General features: G+C 55.4%; 1 protein-coding gene and 1 long non-coding RNA gene across 6 annotated transcripts in view; one reads left to right on the top strand and one right to left on the bottom strand.

Annotated features, from left to right (window-relative positions):
- Positions 1-10,306, bottom strand: part of FMNL1 (formin like 1) — a 24,550-nt gene extending 14,244 nt beyond the window's left edge. Inside the window, exons 1-3 of one of the 4 annotated variants that reach the window (XM_025861704.2) lie at positions 10,077-10,306; positions 1,571-1,654; positions 308-421 (exon numbers count right to left, since the gene is read on the bottom strand). In XM_025861704.2, coding sequence (XP_025717489.2) covers positions 308-421; positions 1,571-1,654; positions 10,077-10,205 — 327 coding nt within the window. In that variant the 5' untranslated portion in view covers positions 10,206-10,306. The remainder of the gene's footprint in view (positions 1-307; positions 422-1,570; positions 1,655-10,076) is intronic. The other 3 variants (XM_073889196.1, XM_025861703.2, XM_025861705.2) reach the window with 3 other exon arrangements.
- A 597-nt stretch (positions 10,307-10,903) lies between these two features.
- Positions 10,904-18,332, top strand: LOC112815768 (uncharacterized). Of its 2 annotated transcripts, XR_012377042.1 has the most exons (4): positions 10,904-11,528; positions 12,074-12,143; positions 14,971-15,093; positions 17,675-18,332. It is a non-coding gene; the product is annotated as an uncharacterized lncRNA (long non-coding RNA). The 2 variants fall into 2 exon arrangements; XR_003206048.2 differs by lacking the exon at positions 17,675-18,332 and having other exon boundaries at positions 14,971-16,119.
- Positions 18,333-19,381: the final 1,049 nt, after the last annotated feature.

Raw genomic sequence — 19,381 nt, 5'->3', positions numbered from 1 at the left:
GTACACACTCACAACCATATGTGGACACAAAAGCACACACATAGTACGCACACGTCCACACATGGCCACACCATGCATACAAGCACACACGCTGCATAGTGCACATGAGTGGACCCATGTAAGCATCTGCAGCTACAGGCAAAGGAGCCTGCCCAGGGCCCCCTCAATCCCCCAAAAGTATACAAACACATTCATACACATACCCACAAAGGCCACCAAAAAGTTTATTCACACAGTTACTCCAACTGCCCAGAGCTTGGAAGGTGCAGGCGGGGAAAGGGACAGAGAAAAAGGGGGAGACATATACCCCCAGGTTAGACATCCAGTCCGTCGCTACCTTGCGGCTGACCCCACCAGTATCCAGGTAGCTCTTCAGCTTCTGGATATAGGCGGTGGGAGGGTTCTTGACTTGAAACCGCTCCTGGGAAGACGGAATGGGGCGAACAGTGAAACAGCTAGAGTTACCCCAGCTCTTGTCCCAGAATCCCATCCTCAGCTCTGACCCCAGGTCCCAGGCTATCTGAAGACCCCTCTGAAATACTGAAGATCTAAACAAACCACCCACCAGGCCACTTTAAAAGACCCCAGTCTCGGACCTTCGCTTCCCACACTGGCCTCACAAGCCACAGCCCTAGTGCGGTCCTGAGGTGGGGTTTGGAGGTGTCACTACTGTTACACACCCCGCCCTGGTGGCGGGGGGTGGGCAGGGGCCGCTACCCCAGCCCCAAAGCCCCTGGAAGCAGCTCCTCCCCCTGCCGCCAGGGCCCAGCCCTTACGCCCCAGACTCCTGCACAGCCTGCTCATCCCATTCCGGTCCATTAGCAGGAGCCGAAGGCCCAGCCCTGGCTCCCAGGGGAGGCTCCTTGCTCCCCACCTCCGCACCCCCAGCCTCCCTCCCTCACTGAACCACTGCGGCAGCCAGGCCCCACCCTGGCCCAGCAGCGCGAGAGGGGTCTTCCCTGCTACCACAGACAGCAGCCCTAGAAGCCGGAGAGGCAGGGGCACCCGGTGAGCCACAAAGGTGCAAACCCAGGTGCGGGACCGAGCACCAGGAGACAGGGCTTCTAGTTCTTGCTCTGCCACTTGGGAACTGGTTACCTTTGGGTTGTTGCTTGGTTGACACTAGCTCCTCTGGGCCCAAGGAAAAGAAGGACAAGGGTCCTGCCCCTTCCTCCTCACCTCCCATGGGGTCAAAGAGGCCCAACCCTGGGGCTGCACCCTCTCCTCCCCAGCCCAGAGCTGGAGGGTCAAAAGAGGCTGTCCCAAGAAGCCCAGCAAGGAGGACGGTGACGTGGCCCGGCTGGATTGGCCAGCGCCCCGCACTAGCCCCTGCCAGCTCTCCAGAGGGCAGACCCAGCCCTGCTAGGGACTCATAAGGTCCTTGGAGAGGCCCATGTCCAAGAGAAGGAGACTCTAGAGTCTTGAAGACACCCCCAGCACCCTCTGCAGATGCTACACAGGCCTCTGGGCAGGGTCTTGACCCTCCGGGCGGCGTGGCAGTGCCCCCCTCCTGCCAGCCCCAGCCTGGCCAGGGCAGGGCACCCTGATGCCAGAAGGGGCTGGGACCCACCTGGTCACAAATGAGCTCCCACTTCTTCTCGTTGTCATACTGGCTCAGCAGCAGCACTTTGTCCGGGGGCAAGTTCATGCAGTTCTGGAGGACAAGGTAAGGACCCTGAGCCTGGGGCCCCCGTGTGAGGGGCAAGGCATGGGGTCAGCTCCCTAGGAGATCTGTCATCCTCCTGAATCCCCATCACCCTCTCTCCCCGGGAGATAAGCAGATTAGCCGATGAGAAAACCGAGGACCAAAGCTAGAAAGGGACACTGGGATTTGACCCTGAGGCTGCCTGACCCCAGGGCCTGGGCTCTGTCGTCCATACACCACCTCCCCGCACGACGGCCGGGATGGTAAGAGCACGGGTTCTCAGCCTAACTTCTTGGGGCCTCCGGCACTTCTGGACTCACTTCCCCACGTGCAATAAGAGGGTACCATCTCTTCTTGCATTTGGGCGGGATCCATCTCCAGCCAGGCCCCACTATGCCCCACTCCTGCGTGCCACCACACACCACGGGGACTACATGCGGCCCCAGCCCAGGGCACCAATGTCTCACAAACACCAGGAAACCTCTTGCCAGGGTGGAAACAGCTGTCTCCTCCTCACCCCTCTCCAGCGCCCTCCCTCCTGATCACTTCTAGAAGGAGGAGACCGAGACAAGCCAAGGGAACTTGTCAGACACGCAGGGAACTCCAAGCAGGCGCATCACGGCTGGAGGGGCGGCGGGGGGGCATTCCTGGGGAAGGTCACCCAGCCACAGGAACTGGGGCCGGCAGCCAGCATGCTGGGTCTGTGGTGCTGGTGGCCCAGGCTGGGACTCTCCTCAGGAGCTAAGAAAGGTCAGCAGTGCTCTGCCTGGTCCTCCTCCCCCAGCCACAGCCGTGCCCATCCAGCTTCTCCCTTACAGGGCGGGTGTAGGGTCCTGCCCGGTGCTGCCAGCACCAGGGGATCCCTGGCCCCCTGGAACTTGGCGTGTCTTCCTAATAGACACAGAAGATGACGCCAGTCTACCCCAATTCAGTAAACCCCAGGCTAAAAGACAGTCTCCTAGGCGTCAGGCCCCAAAAGAGTTCTTGCCCTCAAGGAGTTCCGTCCCACTGGGGATGTGGGAGTCCCCAGGGATCCCCAGCCCAGAGTCAGAAAGCCCCTGTCACCAGCTCTGGTGGCTCACCACACAGCCTCAGTCACAAGGGCCTGAGAGGAGGCCAGAGCCGGAGCCCAGAGGGCGCCACACCCACCCGAGGCTCTGCAGCCAGCTTCCTCTCCGGGGCGCTGGGCCTAGTTCTGGGGCTCTGGCCAGACCTCACCCCCCAAAATCACTGCCTTAGGTCAGTCCCAGACAACAGGAAGCTGGCTGCTCTGAGCCCCCATTGCCCAAGCTTTCCGGCGGGGGCCCCACTTGAGAGGTGAAACGGCCTACCCACCGCCCCCCCCCGCAGGCCAGCTGGGGATGGGGGTACGTCATGCTTCTCCCCATTGCGAAAGTGAGCCCCTGGATTGAGGAAACCGCTGCTGTCTCATCTGCTGCCCTCCTCCAAGACGCCAGTAGCCAGAACGGCTCCTGCCACCACTGACCGATCGCCCAGGAAGGGCCTTGGAGCTGAGGGCAAGGCCTCCCCCAGACCCTTCTCCATCTCTGTTTCTCTCTCTCCTGGATCTCCATAGAGATCCAGGGTGGGGCAGGGCAAAGTGGGGCGAGGCTCAGGGGGAAGGGGGAGGCTGGGAGGCAGCCAATGTCAGGGAAACTTGGAGCTGTGGCCGACTCAGAGGAGAGAGGGGGTGGCGGGGAAGGGCGGTGAGGAGGAGTGAGGGGGGTGGCTGAGCCCCAGCCACTGAGCCTTACAGGGGACAGCTGCTTCCCAACATGGGTCTTTCCAGGCCCTCACCCACCCCAGGGACCCATCTGGTTCCTGGACTGGGCCCAGTGGCACTTCTAGAGGCAGCAACTAATGCTAACTAATGCTCTGCTCTGAGCCCTCCCCGCGGGGGGACACCCTCACCACCACCGTCGGCACCACCCGTCCCATCTTACAGGTGCAAGGACTGATGAGTTTAATGACCTGCCCAAGGTTACAAAGCCAGGAAGCGGGGAGCCAGGCTGGCTTTGAGCCCAGAGCTGACTCTGAACCAGCGCCCTGGCCCACTCCCCCAGGGCCGCCCAGTGGTTACTCCCAGGGAGGGGGAGGCCTCTGCTGTGGGGCCCACCTGCCCCGACAGTGGTGGAGGGCAGGCCACTCCTTTGCCCCTTCCCCACCTGGGTGTGCTCAAGCCCCGGGGGCTACGTGCCAGCCTGCCAGACGGGCTAAATTTAGGCTCGGAAATCAGAAATAGCTCTGACAGCGCTGAGCACTAATTAGCAGCTGCTCCTCGGCTGTGCCCACCGGGGAGACGGGTACCCTAAGGAGCGCGAGAGGAGCCAGAAGATGCCACTCACTCAGGGTGGAGTGAAACCCTCCTGGGAAACGGCTGCAGACCCCAGACCCAGGGCCCTCAGCGAGGAGGCGGTACCACGGGGCCGGGGGCTGAGAGACAAGTCGAAGGTTGGCGGACAGGGCTCACGTGGGACAGGAAAGGACAGGGAAGTCCAGGTGTGGGGCGCGGGGGGAGAAACACCTGCCTCCTGTGAGGGGACGTGGGGGGGAGGAAGAGCCAGGGCTGGAGTCAAGGACATCCAGCTTTTGGGCCCACCTAGCCTGATGACTCCTCTGTCTCCTTGAGCCTCAGCCTCCTCCTCCGGAAAATAGGCACACTTCCCTTCTGCCTCGCGGCTCCCAGAGCTCCTGGAAATACCCAGTGAGAAGCTGTGTTTTGATGTAATAATACTCTCCAGTGATGCACACTGTGCAGAGGCGTTTCACAGATTGGGGGGTGGGAGGAGTCCACTGGAGACCCCGAGGTGAGGGCCGGTGGGATGAGCAGAAGTTTGTGAAAACATCCAGAGCCAACAGACCTGTCTCTGAGGCTTGGCCAAAAGTGAACTGACCCTCCAGCCCCCCCTTCCCTGTTGCCCTTGAGGCTTTGAGTCAGGGGAAGAGAGAGAAAAGATCCATCTTTGAGGGCGTGGCAGAGAAAAGGAGCTGATTTCCGAACTTTCCTGCTAGAATGTGTGGGGATCATTCTCCCCTCTCCCGTCCCTCCCTCTCCAGGGGCAAGAGGGGCCTCCAACCTCACTCCCCCAAGACCAGCCCCTTGCAAGCACTGCCTTGACCCACTCTCCCCCAAGTGCTGACATCTGGAGAGGTCTCCCTGGAGACTGCCGGGCTCCGTCTGCATCTGGACACAGACACACCCTCTGGTTTCACTTTCAGCTTGAGCTCAGACTATGTCCCAACCCACCTGCCCACCTTCTCCTCATGACGTCTGGCCCTTTGAGTCCCAGAATGCCCTTGAACTTGGGTACCAAGCCCAGTCTCAGACCAGCCCTACAGGGCCTCCACAGCCTGATGGGCCCAGAAGCCAGGAAGTGTCCCCCCAGCCCCCACTTCCCCACCCATCTCCCCTCCGCCCCCCTCTCCAAGGCCTCAACCTTGGTTTTAGAGCTCTCAGTGCATCTCCAAACACAATCCATTTTGTTCACGTTTTAAAGTTCCAGTACATAGATTTTCTGCGGCAGTTCTAGGCAATCCCAGACTTAGAGGAGGGCTCTGGAGTTATTGGCCCAGGATTAGGTGCTGAGAACCCCCAAAAAGCTCACAGCTTCTCCCATCAGGGTTTAAAGGGTCCCCATGGCAGGGACAAGGGGCGAGCCAGGACAGCAGGGGCTGCCCAAGCTGATCTAAGCCGGTGGGAGAATTACAGCACTGACAATACACATTCCCCCCAACGTCCACTCTGTGCTAAGTGCCATTCCAGGTGGTTTCTATCTACTGACTCATTTAAACCTCAAAAAGAAGCTTACACAGGAAATAGTATGATGATCTCCAGTTCACAAATGGGAAACTGAGGCAGAGAGCGATTAAGTCGCTTGCCCAAGCTGACCTGGCTGGCAAGCTGGTAAGAAGACTCAGTTTCCTTCTCACTGAGGGCAGTGAGAAATGTGGGTCCCGAACCCCCAGGGGTCTTCTGCAGACAGCCTGGGCCCAGTCCCCCGTCTGAGGAACCAGGAACAGCCAGCCCCATTTCCTGCCACCCAGCACCCTACGCTTCCTGTTGTTGCCCACACTGAGCTCTTACTCACTGGGGAACCCCCCCCCAGCACACCGTCTCTCAGAGGGAAGTGGAGGCCTCCCCACCCCCTCCCCATGAGCACACAGCTACCGTTAACACCACCACTGCCCCACCCTCCACGAGAGGTGGGCCCTCCCTCCCGTGGTTTCCGGCCACCAGGCAGTTTTCGGTCTAGGCCCCTAGGCCCCGCTGTGGCTGACCTGCATGATGGCAGCGAGGGCAGCCTGGCCTGTGATGGCTGACACTGGCAACCTTTGTGGGTCTCGGTAATGGAGGTGGGAAGAGGGGAAAGGCACAGTCCAGAGGGGCCTAGAAGGCCTCCAATATGGAGAGGACCCTATCTGCTCCGGTATCATCCCTTTCCTCATGGTTGGGAAGAGTTTCTGGAGCACTTGCTCTGGGTCAGGCAAACTCTACTTAATCTCTCAACAATCCTAGGAGGCCAGCCTAGGCCAGTAGCATTCTCTTTCTACCCATGGGGAAAATTGAAGTTCAGAAAGGTCAAGTAACAGAAGGCGCCTGGGTGGCTCAGTTGGTTAAGCGACTGCCTTCAGCTCAGTCATGATCTCAGGGTCCTGGGATCGAGCCCCGCATCGGGCTCCCTGCTTGGCGGGAGGCCTGCTTCTCCCTCTCCCACTCCCCCTGCTTGTGTTCCCTCTCTCGCTGTCTCTCTGTCAAATGAATGAAATCTTAAAAAAAAAAAAAAAAGAAAGAAAGAAAGAAAGAAAGGTCAAGTAACTTGCTCAAGGTCACCCAGGTAATAAGTGGCAAAGACAAAATCCAACCCCCCAGCGTAATGACCTCAGAGCTCAGGAAGCTAGTCTGCTTTTCCCGCGAGTAACCCTTGTCCCCCTCAGAGGCGGGGAGGCCTGAGCCACCTCCCAGGGCCCCATGCTCCCAGGAAAAGTGCAGAGGTAGCCCCCAGAGCAACCCCACCTGCTCCTGCCCATCTTACCCAGCTCTTTGCCAACTGGCCCCAGATGTCCCTGTGAATCATGCCTACCACATCCCTGGGCTTCCAGGGTCAGCGTGCGCCAGCCCTGCCTGCTAAGAATCTCACCCCACAGCACCTGTCCAGGCCATCATCTGCCCACACGGCCCCAGCGCCATTGGGATCCTCCATGTAAGACACCCCAGAGATGAGAGGTCCAGGGCCTAAACACCCCTACAGCTACACCTCCCCGAACTTCATCTGCCTCGCCCCAGAGAAGGGCTCTGGCCAACACAATGGAGTCTACCTCTGCTGTTCGGGGAAGGGGTCCAGCTGAAAGTAGGACTTCCAGGATCCACACCCTGTGTGAGGCTGTCCTCACCTCCCCCCACAGCCTCCCCAAATGTCTACGTCCCTGGGCACATGCTAAGGGCAGCCCAGGGGGCTAGGCCCCAGCAGGCAAACGCCTTTCCGAATGGTTCGGCCTGGGAACCATGTGGACGGATCAGCATCACCCTCGGCCTCGAGCACAACATCCAGGACACCTTCCCTTGGTCCCTTGGTCCCAAGGTCACAGGCTCCTCCCTGACCAGACAGATCAGGGGTGTCCTATGCCTGGCCGTAAGCATGGAACTTCTGGAAGGCCTGGAAAGAGTGCCTTGTCATCCCAAACCCCGACCCTTCCAGGGGAAGGTCTGGGAAGACACGAGCCTTGGGCACGGCACAGGAGAGGCGAGAGCGTGGAGTCTGGCGGGCTGGTTTTCCCACCATCACAGCAGGCCCGTGTCTCTGGGCAGCCATCGCTCCTCCACTGTTGCTAAGGCAGCAGCAGGAAACCCCGGCTCAACCTGCTCTTTCTCCCCACCCCCATTTTAAGCAGGGGCACCCCTCTCTCTCACAGCCTCCTTAGAAAATTAGCCCCCTGCCACCCACCCCTGCATGGGAGAAAGGTCACGGCAGGGAAAGGGAGAGCAAGCTCCATCTCCTGTCTGGGGGTAGGCCTTGGTGGGGGCGCCCTTCACCCACAAGACAGGTCCCACAGCCAGGAGCCAAGGAGTGATTTGGGGTCTCAGGGTCCTACCCCCCACCAGGGACCAAATGGCTGCTATTAAGCAAAAGGAAGAGCTCCCCCGGGGCCATGTGACCATATCCAAAGGGGCTATGCTTTTGCCATCAAGACTCGGGGATTCCTGGCGGGTGATGAGCCCATCACTCTCAGCAGTCGGAGGCTCTTCTCCACGTAGACATTCACTATGGACAGGACTCCGCTCTGGCCATGGAGGCAGGCTCTGATGGAGACGCGCCCTGCGATATTGCTTACCAGGCCCGTGGGGTTAGCCAAGTACTTAGCCCAGGCAGCTGCAGGCGGGGGCGAGGCTGTCACCCCAGGGTGGGGCTCATGCCCCTGTTGGTGGGGAGTGAGGGGAGCCAGGTTCTTAGCCAAGCAACCTTGGGTGGGGTGTGTTCTGCTCACACAGGACAAGGGACAGGCCGATCCCTCCCCAGAAAGAAGGCCAAGTATAAACACACTGGGGTTCCTGTGGGCTGGGGGGGAAAGCTGAGCCCCAGTGGGTGCTGCCAACCCTAGATTCCTACCCAGCTACCGCTGCTTTCTCCACCAAGACACCCTCTAAGACCCGGCTCTGGGCCTCCGCCCTCCACGCCCTGGTACTCAGGGACTTCCCATGGCGCTTAGCACCAGACTCAGCCAATCAGAGCTAAGGCCAAAACACAAGCAGGGCGATCAAGAACTACACATGCATCAGAACCTCACCATTTGACTTTTGGATTTCCCACTGGTCTGAGTTATTCATACCGCTCCTCCCCACTAGTGTGTGTATAACAGAGAGCAGACTGGGGCCCGCACCTCACCCTGATGGCCTGTCCCACCCCTGTCCACAGACACACACTTGGGGGGAAACACAGACAGACCCATATCCTCCCCCCACATCAGGCTGGCAGGGGTCCAAGGATCCACCACCAACTCAGGCTCCCCAGATGGTCCCCCAGAGACTGTCTCTCCTCATTCTCCCCCCCTCCCCCATCTGCTCAGCTCAGCTCAGCTTTACCAGGCCATGGGTTTGGGGAAAGGAAAGCAGGTGGAGAGATGGAGTAATCAGGGCCTGGCCCCATGTGAGGCGTCTCTCAGAGTCCCTCCCTCTCCCCTAATCAAGCAAGGTGCCTTCACAAGGATAGACCCACCCCACCCGATGGCTCCTCCAAACCCCTCCTAGCCTTCCTTCTGGGAGGGGGCAGCCAAGATTTCTAGGAACTCTTATGAGGGGCCATGCAGAGGATCTGGCAAGTACTGCCCAATGACTGGCCAAGGGAGGGGAAATGATGCCAAGGAGGTGGAGGGGACACCGGACTGAGCACTGCCGCGGGCCAGCATTGCTCGCCTGCCGGCACCTCCCCTGGGCCCCCTCCCTCAGACCTGCAGGGCCTGCCTGCTTAGGCTACAAAGTGCCCCTGAGAAAAAGCACGGCCTCACTCGCCTGTCACTCAGAGTCCAGCAAGGGAGCTGACAGCACACAGGCCACCAGGCAATTAGTTAGAGAAGGAAGCCTGGGACAGGGCTGAGGTAGGAAGAGGGAAGTGAGAATGAGTGGCCCTTCCCCCTCCCTATTTCTGCCTCCCACCAGGTCTTAGGGAGCCCTGATTTTGCTCCGGGAGCCCCTCCCCAAACACATCCTGACTGCTTCCAGGCTCAGCCTGAGCTGATGGCTCTCTCCCCAGGGGCCTAGTCTCCAAGCCCCCCAATTCCTCCAGCAGGTGATAGTGGGGGGGGTTCCAGGATTCTGCACCACCCCAAGCCAGAGAGACCAACCCATCCTGACCCCACCCCTCCTAACCTTAATCCCTTCAGTGAGCTGGAGGAAATGTCCAAGATAAGGACCCACAGGCAATCTCTCCTGCACAGACACTCCCTCCGCATGATCTGAGGACCCAGCTCCCAGCAGCCCAGGCACGAACGAATCAGGACCAAACACCTGAACTCGGTCTCCAGCTCCCAGGACGTTAAAATGTAACCCTTCCATCTTTGGCCCTGAGACACAAGCAGATGCTCCAGACCTGCGCCCCATGGCTGGGCCTGCGTGCAGTATGGAAGGGGATGCCCCAGGGCCCCCTTGAGTGCCGGGCTCCCAACTTCCTCGCAGGACATTTTTGTTTAGACCTGTAGACCCAGGAGCGCCGGGGAAAGGGGTGTCTTGGGGAGGCAGACTGGGCGACTGCAGAAGAAAGTTTTGGGGGGGAGAGTGCTAAGTCACTCTGAAAGAAGCCACTGTCACTCCCACCCTCTCTGTAGGGGCAGCCACTGGGCCGGGTATCTCCAAGCGGTACCTGAGCCCCCGGGGGCGGGGACGCGTGCCGAGCCCCTGGCGCCCCCCGCCCGCGCCCAGCGCGCGGCGGGTCACACTCACCAGAACCCGGTTAAACCTCTCCTCCAGCTCCCGGGCCGCGGGCATCGGCTGCTTGGGCGCCGCGGGCTGCTTGGGGGCCGGCGCGGCGGGGCCCGCGGGCTGCTCCGCGCTGCCGGCCGCGTTGCCCATGGTGGTCCCCACCCAGTCGGCCAGGCGCCTCCAGCCTCGGAAATCCAGCTTTCCGGGGGACCGGGGACGCGGCTCCGGGCCTGGGGGGGATTGCGGGGCGGGGGGGCGAGCAGGGCAGCGGCGGGCGGCGGCGGCGCGGGCTCGGCTCGGCGGCGCTCGGCTCAGCGGCGCGCGAGGGCCGGGGCGCGGCGTCCCATCGGGGCGGCCCCGTCCGAGGAGCCGGGCGGCGAGCTGCGGGGTGGGGGGAGGAAGTCAGGCTGCAGGCCGCCGGGGCCAGAGGGCTGGGCCGGGGGCAGGAAGCTGCGGCGCGGGCTCCCCCCTCGGCGATTTTCTAACTTCTGCTGTCGCTCCCCGAGCGCGCAAACCGCATTTCGCCGCCGCCGCTACGCACCCGGCCCCCGGGGGGCGGGCTGGAGGGAGAGGGCGGGCGCGGGGCGCGGGCCGGGGGTCCGCCGCTGCCATGGCGCGGCGGGGAGGGGGCGGCCGACCCGCTTCACCTGCCGCAGAGGGGGCGGCGGGCGCCGCTTCACCTGCCGGAGCGGGAGGCGACGGAGGCGAGGCAGAGGCGGCGGCGCGCGCGGCGGCGCCTCCGGGTCCTAAAACCGCATGCTCCCGCTCTCCCTCGGAGCCGGGGATCGGCGGGGTCTGGGTGAGGGGAAGTGGGGAAGGCGGGGGGGGGGGCGGTGTCACCGCCTGGGAGTCGGGAGGGGGAAACCTCCTTGTCGAGGATTGCCAGCAACTGCGAGCGCGGCTTGGAGACCCCTGACGGTGCGGCGTTGGGGCGCAAAGGCTGGGCTCCCCTCTCGGATTCCCGACTGAGAAGGTGGGAACCCCCTTCCAGGCCCCCCACCCCTTGTTTCTGTCCTCCTCTGTTTAGTCCAGAGAGGAGCTGAGGACCAGAGGGAACCATCTGCAAATGAGAACCCCAAAGCAGGGCGGGGGCCGCACATTCAGGCCAGCGGAGAGCCCCACGACCTGTCCCAACCTGGACCAACTCTGCGCGCATGCCGACATCCTCAGGGTCGTAGAATGGGAGCGTCTATGGGAAAAGGCCAAGGTGCCAGAATCTGGAGACCACCAAGGCGGTCTCAAGGAGAAGCACGGGGGTTGGGGAACAGAGGATTAAAGCCAGCATATCCAGGCTGAGAAAGGAGCAGGCACCGCAGAGGAGGAAAAAAAAAAAAATTATCTCCTTGACGCTGTCACCTCCAGGGACCTAGGGTGGCCTCTCACCTTGGCGAATAATAATCCCTGAAGTCTAGCAATTACAGAAATGCTTCCAGAGGTCTTCTTTCATTCATCCCGCGACAATGACCAGGGAAGGTAGGTGTTGATATCTTCATTTAGAGATGGGAAAACTGAGGCTCACTGTGGTTAAGTGACTTGCCCAAGGGCACACAACTAATAAGGGGCAGAGAGGACTCTCAAAATCCACACTGCGTTGGGGCTGCTGTCCGAGCCCCCACTGCCCCTCTCATCCAGGGTGGTCCAGAAAGGTGAGCGAGTATTGGGAGGGCTATAGATCCCCAGGTCTGAGACATAATCTCCAACCTCTCAGTTGCTCCTTTTGTTCCCCGTTTAATTTGTAGAGATCCCCAATTGCCCCTCCCTGCACTTCTAAGACATTGAGGAGGGAGGGCCCACTAAAGGAGCCCTGGATTTCCTCCAGGTCAGGCCAGAGGCCATAAGTATCCCTTCCCCTTAGAGCCCTCTCTTCCCTCTGCGCGCCCCCCCCCCCCCCACACACACACATCCAGAACCACTGACAGGAGTTAAGCAGGAGCTGGGAAATTTATTTTAAGGAAGGCCCTAGGATGAAACAGTCCCTTCCCCCAGACCGACCTGATTTAAGCATTTCTTCCGCCAAGGTCACCAGCACCTCTGGTGGGTGAGAGAGATGTGGTTCCTGATTTCATGTCCCAGCCAGGGACCCATAAGGTAAGACAAAGCAGGATTTTCCTTGGGAATGCTAAGAAGGGGATCCATTCTGTGCCTACGACCCTTCAGCTGAAGATGGTCCAGTCTTGTCAGTGGGTTCTTGCCCTTGAGATTAACTAGGACCTCCTTTTTTTTTTTTTGCTTTTTAAAGAATTTAGTCCCCGGTCCCCTCGATGGTTGTCTCTTTCCATTTAACAACAACAACAAACCTTTAATTTACACCAGCTGTATGCCCAGCACTGCACTCACTCCTGGAGAATCTGTGGCTGATGAAAAGAGTCCCCATTAATAGGCTGCTCACCCCTAGCAAGGGACAGACTCCAAACACATTTGGGGGAGTGACTGCCACCAGTCAGACTGGTGCCAGGTTTTCATGCTTCCTCTCGCCCAGAACTACTTCTTTGGGTAGGAGAAGGGTGGGAGTTGTGTCCCGCGGCTGAAAATCTGAGCAGGGTGGGGAGCCCCTAATGAAGCAGTTGCCAGCCTGAGCCCTCAACCCCTGGGGATGCTCTGGCCAACCACCGCCACCCAAGGCCTGGTGGAAACAAGGTTGGGCTAAGTAGAACCTCTTATGTGGAAAATGACGAGCTTAGCGAGCCTACACTCTGTCGCGTGCACCCTGACGAGAAATGGGAGGCACAAAATAAGGGAGAGAATTTAATCAATTATTACCTAATAAATTTGGTCGGCTTGGCAGGAAGTGTCTTTCCAATCAGTGTCCACAGAGGAGGAAATCCTAGAAGGGATGCTTGGTGAAGTTTGGAACCAATGCTTTAGTGGGTCTGTGCTTCCCCCTGCTGGGCGCAGGCGGTATGACAGCCAAAGCAGGGCGAGGCCTCCAGAGGTGATGGAGATGGAGTCACAGTGTGGGTGACATTTCTGGACTGTTGTGGCCTTGTCACCTCGTATGGAGGAATTGTGCAGTCACTGGGGACACTCAGAGCTCAGGTGACTGAGCAGGTCTCCCCAAGAATCTCCCTCCCTCTGCCTGCTCACCATTACTCAGTGGGTACCTCTTAAAAATAAAAAAATAAAAAAAATTGTTTTTTAAAGGTAATACATACATGTGCTCGGTTTAAAAGAACAACAGTTTTAATACATCTTTCCAGAGATGTTTTGCGCATATACAAGCAGTGTGTGTGTGTGTGTGTGTGTGTGTGTGTTTAACACAAATTGTAGCACGTGTTCCACAATTTAGCACCTTGCTATTTTCACTTAATAATGTATCTGCCTCTACAAAATCTACATAGTCCTCCATCATATGGATGTGTCACAGTCTCTTTCACTACTCTCCTCCTGGGTATTTACGTTGTGTCAGTCTTTTGTTGCAACGGACAGTGGTGCCTGCAGGAAATATCTGGGTACATAAACTTGTCGGTACTTATGTGTGTATCCATAAGACAAATTTATAAATAAATATGACAGTGCTGAGTCAAAGGTTATGCACTTTGGGATTGATTTTTGGGAATTTGGATAGATTTGGAATTGCCCTCAAAAAGTTTGCAACCCCTATAAATTGATGCCTGTTTTCCCACCTCTTCACTCTGTTATATTAAAGGTATTGTAAGGCCTTTTGATGTTTGGTGAGGCCTATTTGAAAGTCTTTGTCACAAGGCAAGTAACAATCTGTCTCTTTCTCCAAGGAAGAAACTGTATCTCTTCTGTCCCTATATCAGCAGTGCAGGACTTAAATTGTGAATGAAAGGAAACCGGCTTGCATTTTGGCGGGGATGGAGGGAGGGGGTGGAGGGTTAGAGCTAAGCAGGAAGCCTGTCCTTAGGGCTACTCTCTTTTCCAGGCCCTGGTCAAGCCCCTGCCCCAAACCCAATAGACCTTCTCTTCCAGGAGCCTCCCACATTTTGAGATCTGAGGTTGAAGGCCCAGCATTCCCAAAGCAGCTCTCACTTAGCTCTCCTGCATCCCTGCATCCCTGATACCCCATGGGTGGTATCATCACTGAACCGCCTTGAGACTGGAAATGAGCCAGGTGTCCAGCTTTAGGGGATTCGTGAAACCAGCAATCCAATAGAACTTTCTGCAATGATAGAAATGTTCCATTCTGTTGGTGCTGTCCAACATGATAGCCACTGGCCACAGGTAGCTATACCGAGCTCTTGAAATGTGGCTAGTGCCACCGAGGAAATGAATTTCAAATTTGACTTGATTGTAATTAATTTCAATGTAAATAGCCACATGTGGCTACTATACTGGACATTGAAAGGTTAAATAAACTATAGTACATCTCCACAATGAAAAAATATGCAGCTGTAAAAAAACAAAAAAGAACCTGTCAGATTTTGATATGGAAAGATCTCCAGGATATATTTGGAAGCAAAAATGCTGTGCAAAACAGTATATATGTTATGTTACCTTTTGTGTAAGAAAGGGAGGTGGATATAGGAATAAATGTATTTGCTTGAATTTATGTCAGCAAGGTAACAAAAGAAGTCGCCTATGAGGTGTGGGGAAACAGGGTGGACAAGGCAGAGGTGGAAGCAAGATTTCTCGAATGCATTTCTTTCTAAACTGTTTTGATTTTTGAACCATATGTATTTATTCCCTATTCAGAAAGTGAAGGTAAAATAAAGGCAATTTGCTTGCTAACCAAGGAGAGCCACTCTATCCCTCTTGTTGGCACCTTGTGGTGGATGAAGCAACCCTACTGTCCTGTCTAGGTGACCTACCAGAGGACAGCCCAGGGGAGGGGGAGGGGCAACCCTTCACGGGCCGTACCCACGTGTAGAGTCCCACGTGGGACTCACGTGCCCACACCCAGGAGTGCGTCAGAATCAGAATCTCAGCAGATGTGCCTTTTATGGTCCGCCAGGTAACTCTCCAGCACTGAACTATCCTTGTCAACGTCTCCCAGAGAAGAGAGGACAAGCCCCTGGTACCAGACACTCGGCCCTGCCCTACAGACAGCCAGGCCTAAAGACTGGAAAGAAGCCAAGTGATCACAGGTGAAATGGTCCCAGATGTCTTCCGAGCATCAGGGACACCATAGCAGGGACTTTCTGTGTGTCATTTGGAGCTGGATGGCAGCCCTGCAAGGCAGGCCCTATTGCCGTGCCCTCTGGGCTCGGTGTCCTCTGAAATGACTGATTTATCCAAGGCCGCCCAGCTGGTAAATGTCAGAGCTAGGATCTGAATCCAGTCCTAAAACCCCTGAGCCTCAGTTTTCTCATTATGAAAAAATGGTGATAGGATTTCATAGAATTGTTTTATTTTATTTTTTTAAGATTTGATTTATTTATTTGACAGAGAGAGAGAGCTCACACAAGCAGGGCGAGTAGCAGGCAGAGGGAGGGGGAGAAGCAGGCTTCCCATGGAGCAGGAAGTCTGATGTGGGGCTCTATCGATGGGAAGACCCTGGGATCATGACGTGAGCCAAAGGCAGATGCTTAACCAACTGAGCCACCCAGCCGCCCCTCATAGAATTGTTTTAAATAGTAAATAAAGTTTCAAGTTAAGAGCTAACAGAGACTTTCATTTCCAGCAATACGGTGGACTATAGGTACCTTCTGGTACGAAACAACTAGAAATGCTAGATAAAACATAAAGTGTGTGTGTGCGTGCGCACATGTGATATTTTCAATGCAAGGCCAAGCTTGCAAGAAAAGAAAATCCCCAAAGGCACAAATCCAAAATGGAGCAAGATAAAAGCTGGGACCTCGTAAGGTAGGAGGTTGGAGCAGACACAATCCACCCCTCTCAAAAGTTAAGGGTGCCCAAAAGGTAACATCCTTGGACAAACATGAAAGAAATAAACCCACCATGCTGAGAGAGACACTAGGATACTTGCCTGCCTCAATTTATCAAGAATGTATAACCATTCTACAGTTATATGCACCTAATAACATAGCTTCAAAATCATAAACAGAAATAGTGGGAAACATAGACAAGTCCACCAATATAAAGGAAGATTTAAATCACCTCCCTCTGGAACTGGTAGTTTAAGCCGAAAAAAAAAAAAAAATCAGGGGGCCTGGGTGGCTCAGTCGTTAAGCGTCTGCCTTCGGCTCAGGTCATGATCCCAGGGTCCTGGGATCGAGCCCCACATCGGGCTCTCTGCTCCGTGGGAAGCCTGCTTCTCCCTCTCCCACTCCCCCTGCTTGTGTTCCCTCTCCCGCTGTGTATCTCTCTGTCAAATAAATAAATAAAATCTTTAAAAAAAATCAGTAAGTGTGTAGAAGATTTGAACAATACAACTGACAAGCTTAATTTAATTGAATACTTTGATTTCTCCAGTCAGCAACCGGCAAACACACTTTTGCTTTCAGGCACACATTTACAAAAGTGACCACATATTAGATCACAAGGCAAGTCTTGACCAATTCAAAACAATCAAACAGACCTCATTATCTGACAGCAATATAATTAAATTAGAAATCAATAATCAAGGGGCGCCTGGCTGGCTCAGTTGGAAGAGCATGCAACTCTTGATCTCAAGGGTTGTGAGTCTGAGCCCCACGTTGGGTGTAGAGATTACTTAAAAATAAAATCTTAAAAAAAAAGAAATCAATAATCAAAAGACAGCACAAAAAGAAAAGATAACCGCGTGCATTTCAAAGTGTCAAAATGCACTTCTGAATAATTCATGAGTTGAAATTAGAACGTATTTGGAATAGAATATCAAAAATATTATGTAGAAGATCCTTGGCACAGAGGTCCCTAAAAATGGCAGGAGAATGATGATAAAGACGCAACAGTATTATGTGGAGTGAGAGGTGTCTAATGAGAGAAACGTGGCAGTAGTTAGTTCTGAGGTCAAAGGAGGGGTGAAGATTGAAGGACTTGGAGGTAAACACTGAGTCTGGGAAGAGGAAACCCAAAGGATGAGTTACAAACAACAACCCTGTGAGTGAAGGATTATTCTGGTCCTATTTCCCTAATGAGGCCGCTGAGGCTGCCACCGGTGGGACAACTCACATCATTCAGTTAGAAAATGGCACAGCCAGGATTTAAACCCACGTTGGCCCTCTCACTTTTCCTGCTGCCCCTGAGGGAGGGAGGTGGGGACAAGCCTTTTGGTTAACATCGAACAGTCTGCCAAGAAGGTATTGGGTCCCCTCTCAAGCTTTAGAGTGTCTGTCTGATCTGAGAGGCCACAAACCACAGTTGTCACCTTCATTGGTCAGTCGGTCTGTCTGTCTCAGCCAGCTCTGCTAGCCCACCCAAAGTGAAAAATGTGGTCTTTCGTTTTTGAAGCCCGCACAAACTAGGGCAGACGAGGCCCCAGCCAGCCACCAGCCATGTGGAAGGTGGTGCACCAGGGCCCAGAGCTGCTGAGCTAAGAGGGAGGGTGGGCTGAGGGAGCCACTGGGAGCACCCAGGCCCATCAGGGCTAGGGGGCACCTACAATGGGGAATGGAGCCTGGACCTGGCACACAGTAAGTGTTGACTAAAGGGGCATTCATGGAAGACCTGATGAATACCAGGCATTGGGCCTGTGAGAGGGTCTCCTCTACTTTGATCGTCATGGTAACACACTGTGGTTGGTGTTATTAGACGCTTTTTTTTTTTTTTAACAGAGGGGGAGACCAGGACTCAGAGAGTGACTCATCCAAGGTCAAGAAAATGTCAGAGCAGAGAAAGGAACTCCACGTCTGGGGGCCTAGCTCCCCTGGCCGTTTTCCCTGTAGCAGAGACAGCTAGCTCTCGAAGGACCCCCTCCTGGCCAGCCAGCTGACCCACCGGCCACTGTAATGAAAGCCAAGACCTTGGGCAAGCTGCGAAATCTCTTTACTCATTATCCAATGATGATTTATGGTGGGCCAACAGTGTACCAGGCACCAGAATTGGTAGAATAGAATTCTCTAATTCGATTACATTGGAATTAGACCCAGGCCTGCCTGGGAAGAGCTGACAGCCTACAGTGGGGGGCGTGAGGGGAGGTTCTGTGTGCCAGAGGGTTAGTTAGTGAAGAAACTAACCTTAAACCCACTTCTGAGGGGCGTCTGGGTGGCTCAGTCGGTTAAGCATCCGACTCTTGATTTCCGCTCCATTCATGATCTCAGGGTCATGATCTCAAGGTTGTGGGATGGAGGCCCCCCTCCTTAAGTCCCACAAGTCCCGCATCAGGCTCCCTGCTCAGGCGGGAGTATGCTTCTCCCTCTCACTCTGCCCCTCCCACCGCCCCCATGCACACGCTTTCTCTCTCTAAAATAAATAAATAAATCTTTTTTTTTTTTTTTTTTTTTTAAAATTTGGGGATTGGGCGCCTGGGTGGCTCAGTTGGTTAAGCGACTGCCTTCGGCTCGGGTCATGATCCTGGAGTCCCGGAATCGAGTCCCACGTCGGGCTCCCTGCTCGGCGGGGAGTCTGCTTCTCCCTCTGACCCTCCCCTCTCTCATGTGCTCTCTCTCTCATTCTCTCTCTCAAATAAATAAATAAAATCTTTAAAAAAATAAAAAATAAAGATTTATTTACTCATTTATGTGAAAGAGAGAGAGCACGAGCAGGGGGAGGAGCAGTGGGAAAGGAGAAGCAGACTCCCTGCTCAGCAGGGAGCCCAATGCGGGGCTCTATCCCAGGACCCTAAGATCATGACCTGAGCTGAAGGCAGACAATGAACTGGGCCACCCAGGTGCCCCAATAAATAAATAAATCTTAAAAAACAAACAAACAAAAAAAAACCCACTCCTGAAATTTGTGGGTCAAGGGCCAGAAATCAACTAGAGCCCACTTACAATTCATCTAAATGTTTTTTTAATTTTTTATTGTTATGTTAATCACCATACATTACATCATTAGTTCTTGATGTAGTGTTCCATGATTCATTGTTTGTGCATAACACCCAGTGCTCCACGCAGAACGTGCCCTCCTTAATACCCATCACCGGGCTAACCCATCCCCCCACCCCCATCCCCTCTAGAACCCTCAGTTTGTTTTTCAGAGTCCATCATCTCTCGTGGTTCGTCTCCCCCTCCGACTTACTCCCCTTCATTCTTCCCCTCCTGCTATCTTCTTCTTTTTTTTTTTTCTTAACATATGTTGCATTATTTGTTTCAGAAGTACAGATCTATGATTCAACAGTCTTGCACAATTCACAGCGCTCACCATAGCACATACCCTCCCCAATGTCTATCACCCAACCACCCCATCCCTCCCACCCCCCACCACTCAGCAACACTCAGTTTGTTTCCTGAGATTAAGAATTCCTCATATCAGTGAGGTCATATGATACATGTCTTTCTCTGATTGACTTATTTCACTCAGCATAACACCCTCCAGTTCCA

The sequence above is a fragment of the Callorhinus ursinus genome, unplaced genomic scaffold, assembly GCF_003265705.2.
Source record: "Callorhinus ursinus isolate GAN/ISIS: 27379988/994484 unplaced genomic scaffold, GSC_fseal_2.0 scaffold102, whole genome shotgun sequence".
Lineage (NCBI taxonomy): Eukaryota > Metazoa > Chordata > Mammalia > Carnivora > Otariidae > Callorhinus > Callorhinus ursinus.
The sequence above is the reverse complement of the archived record's forward strand: the minus strand, read 5'-3'. Positions and strand labels throughout refer to the sequence as shown.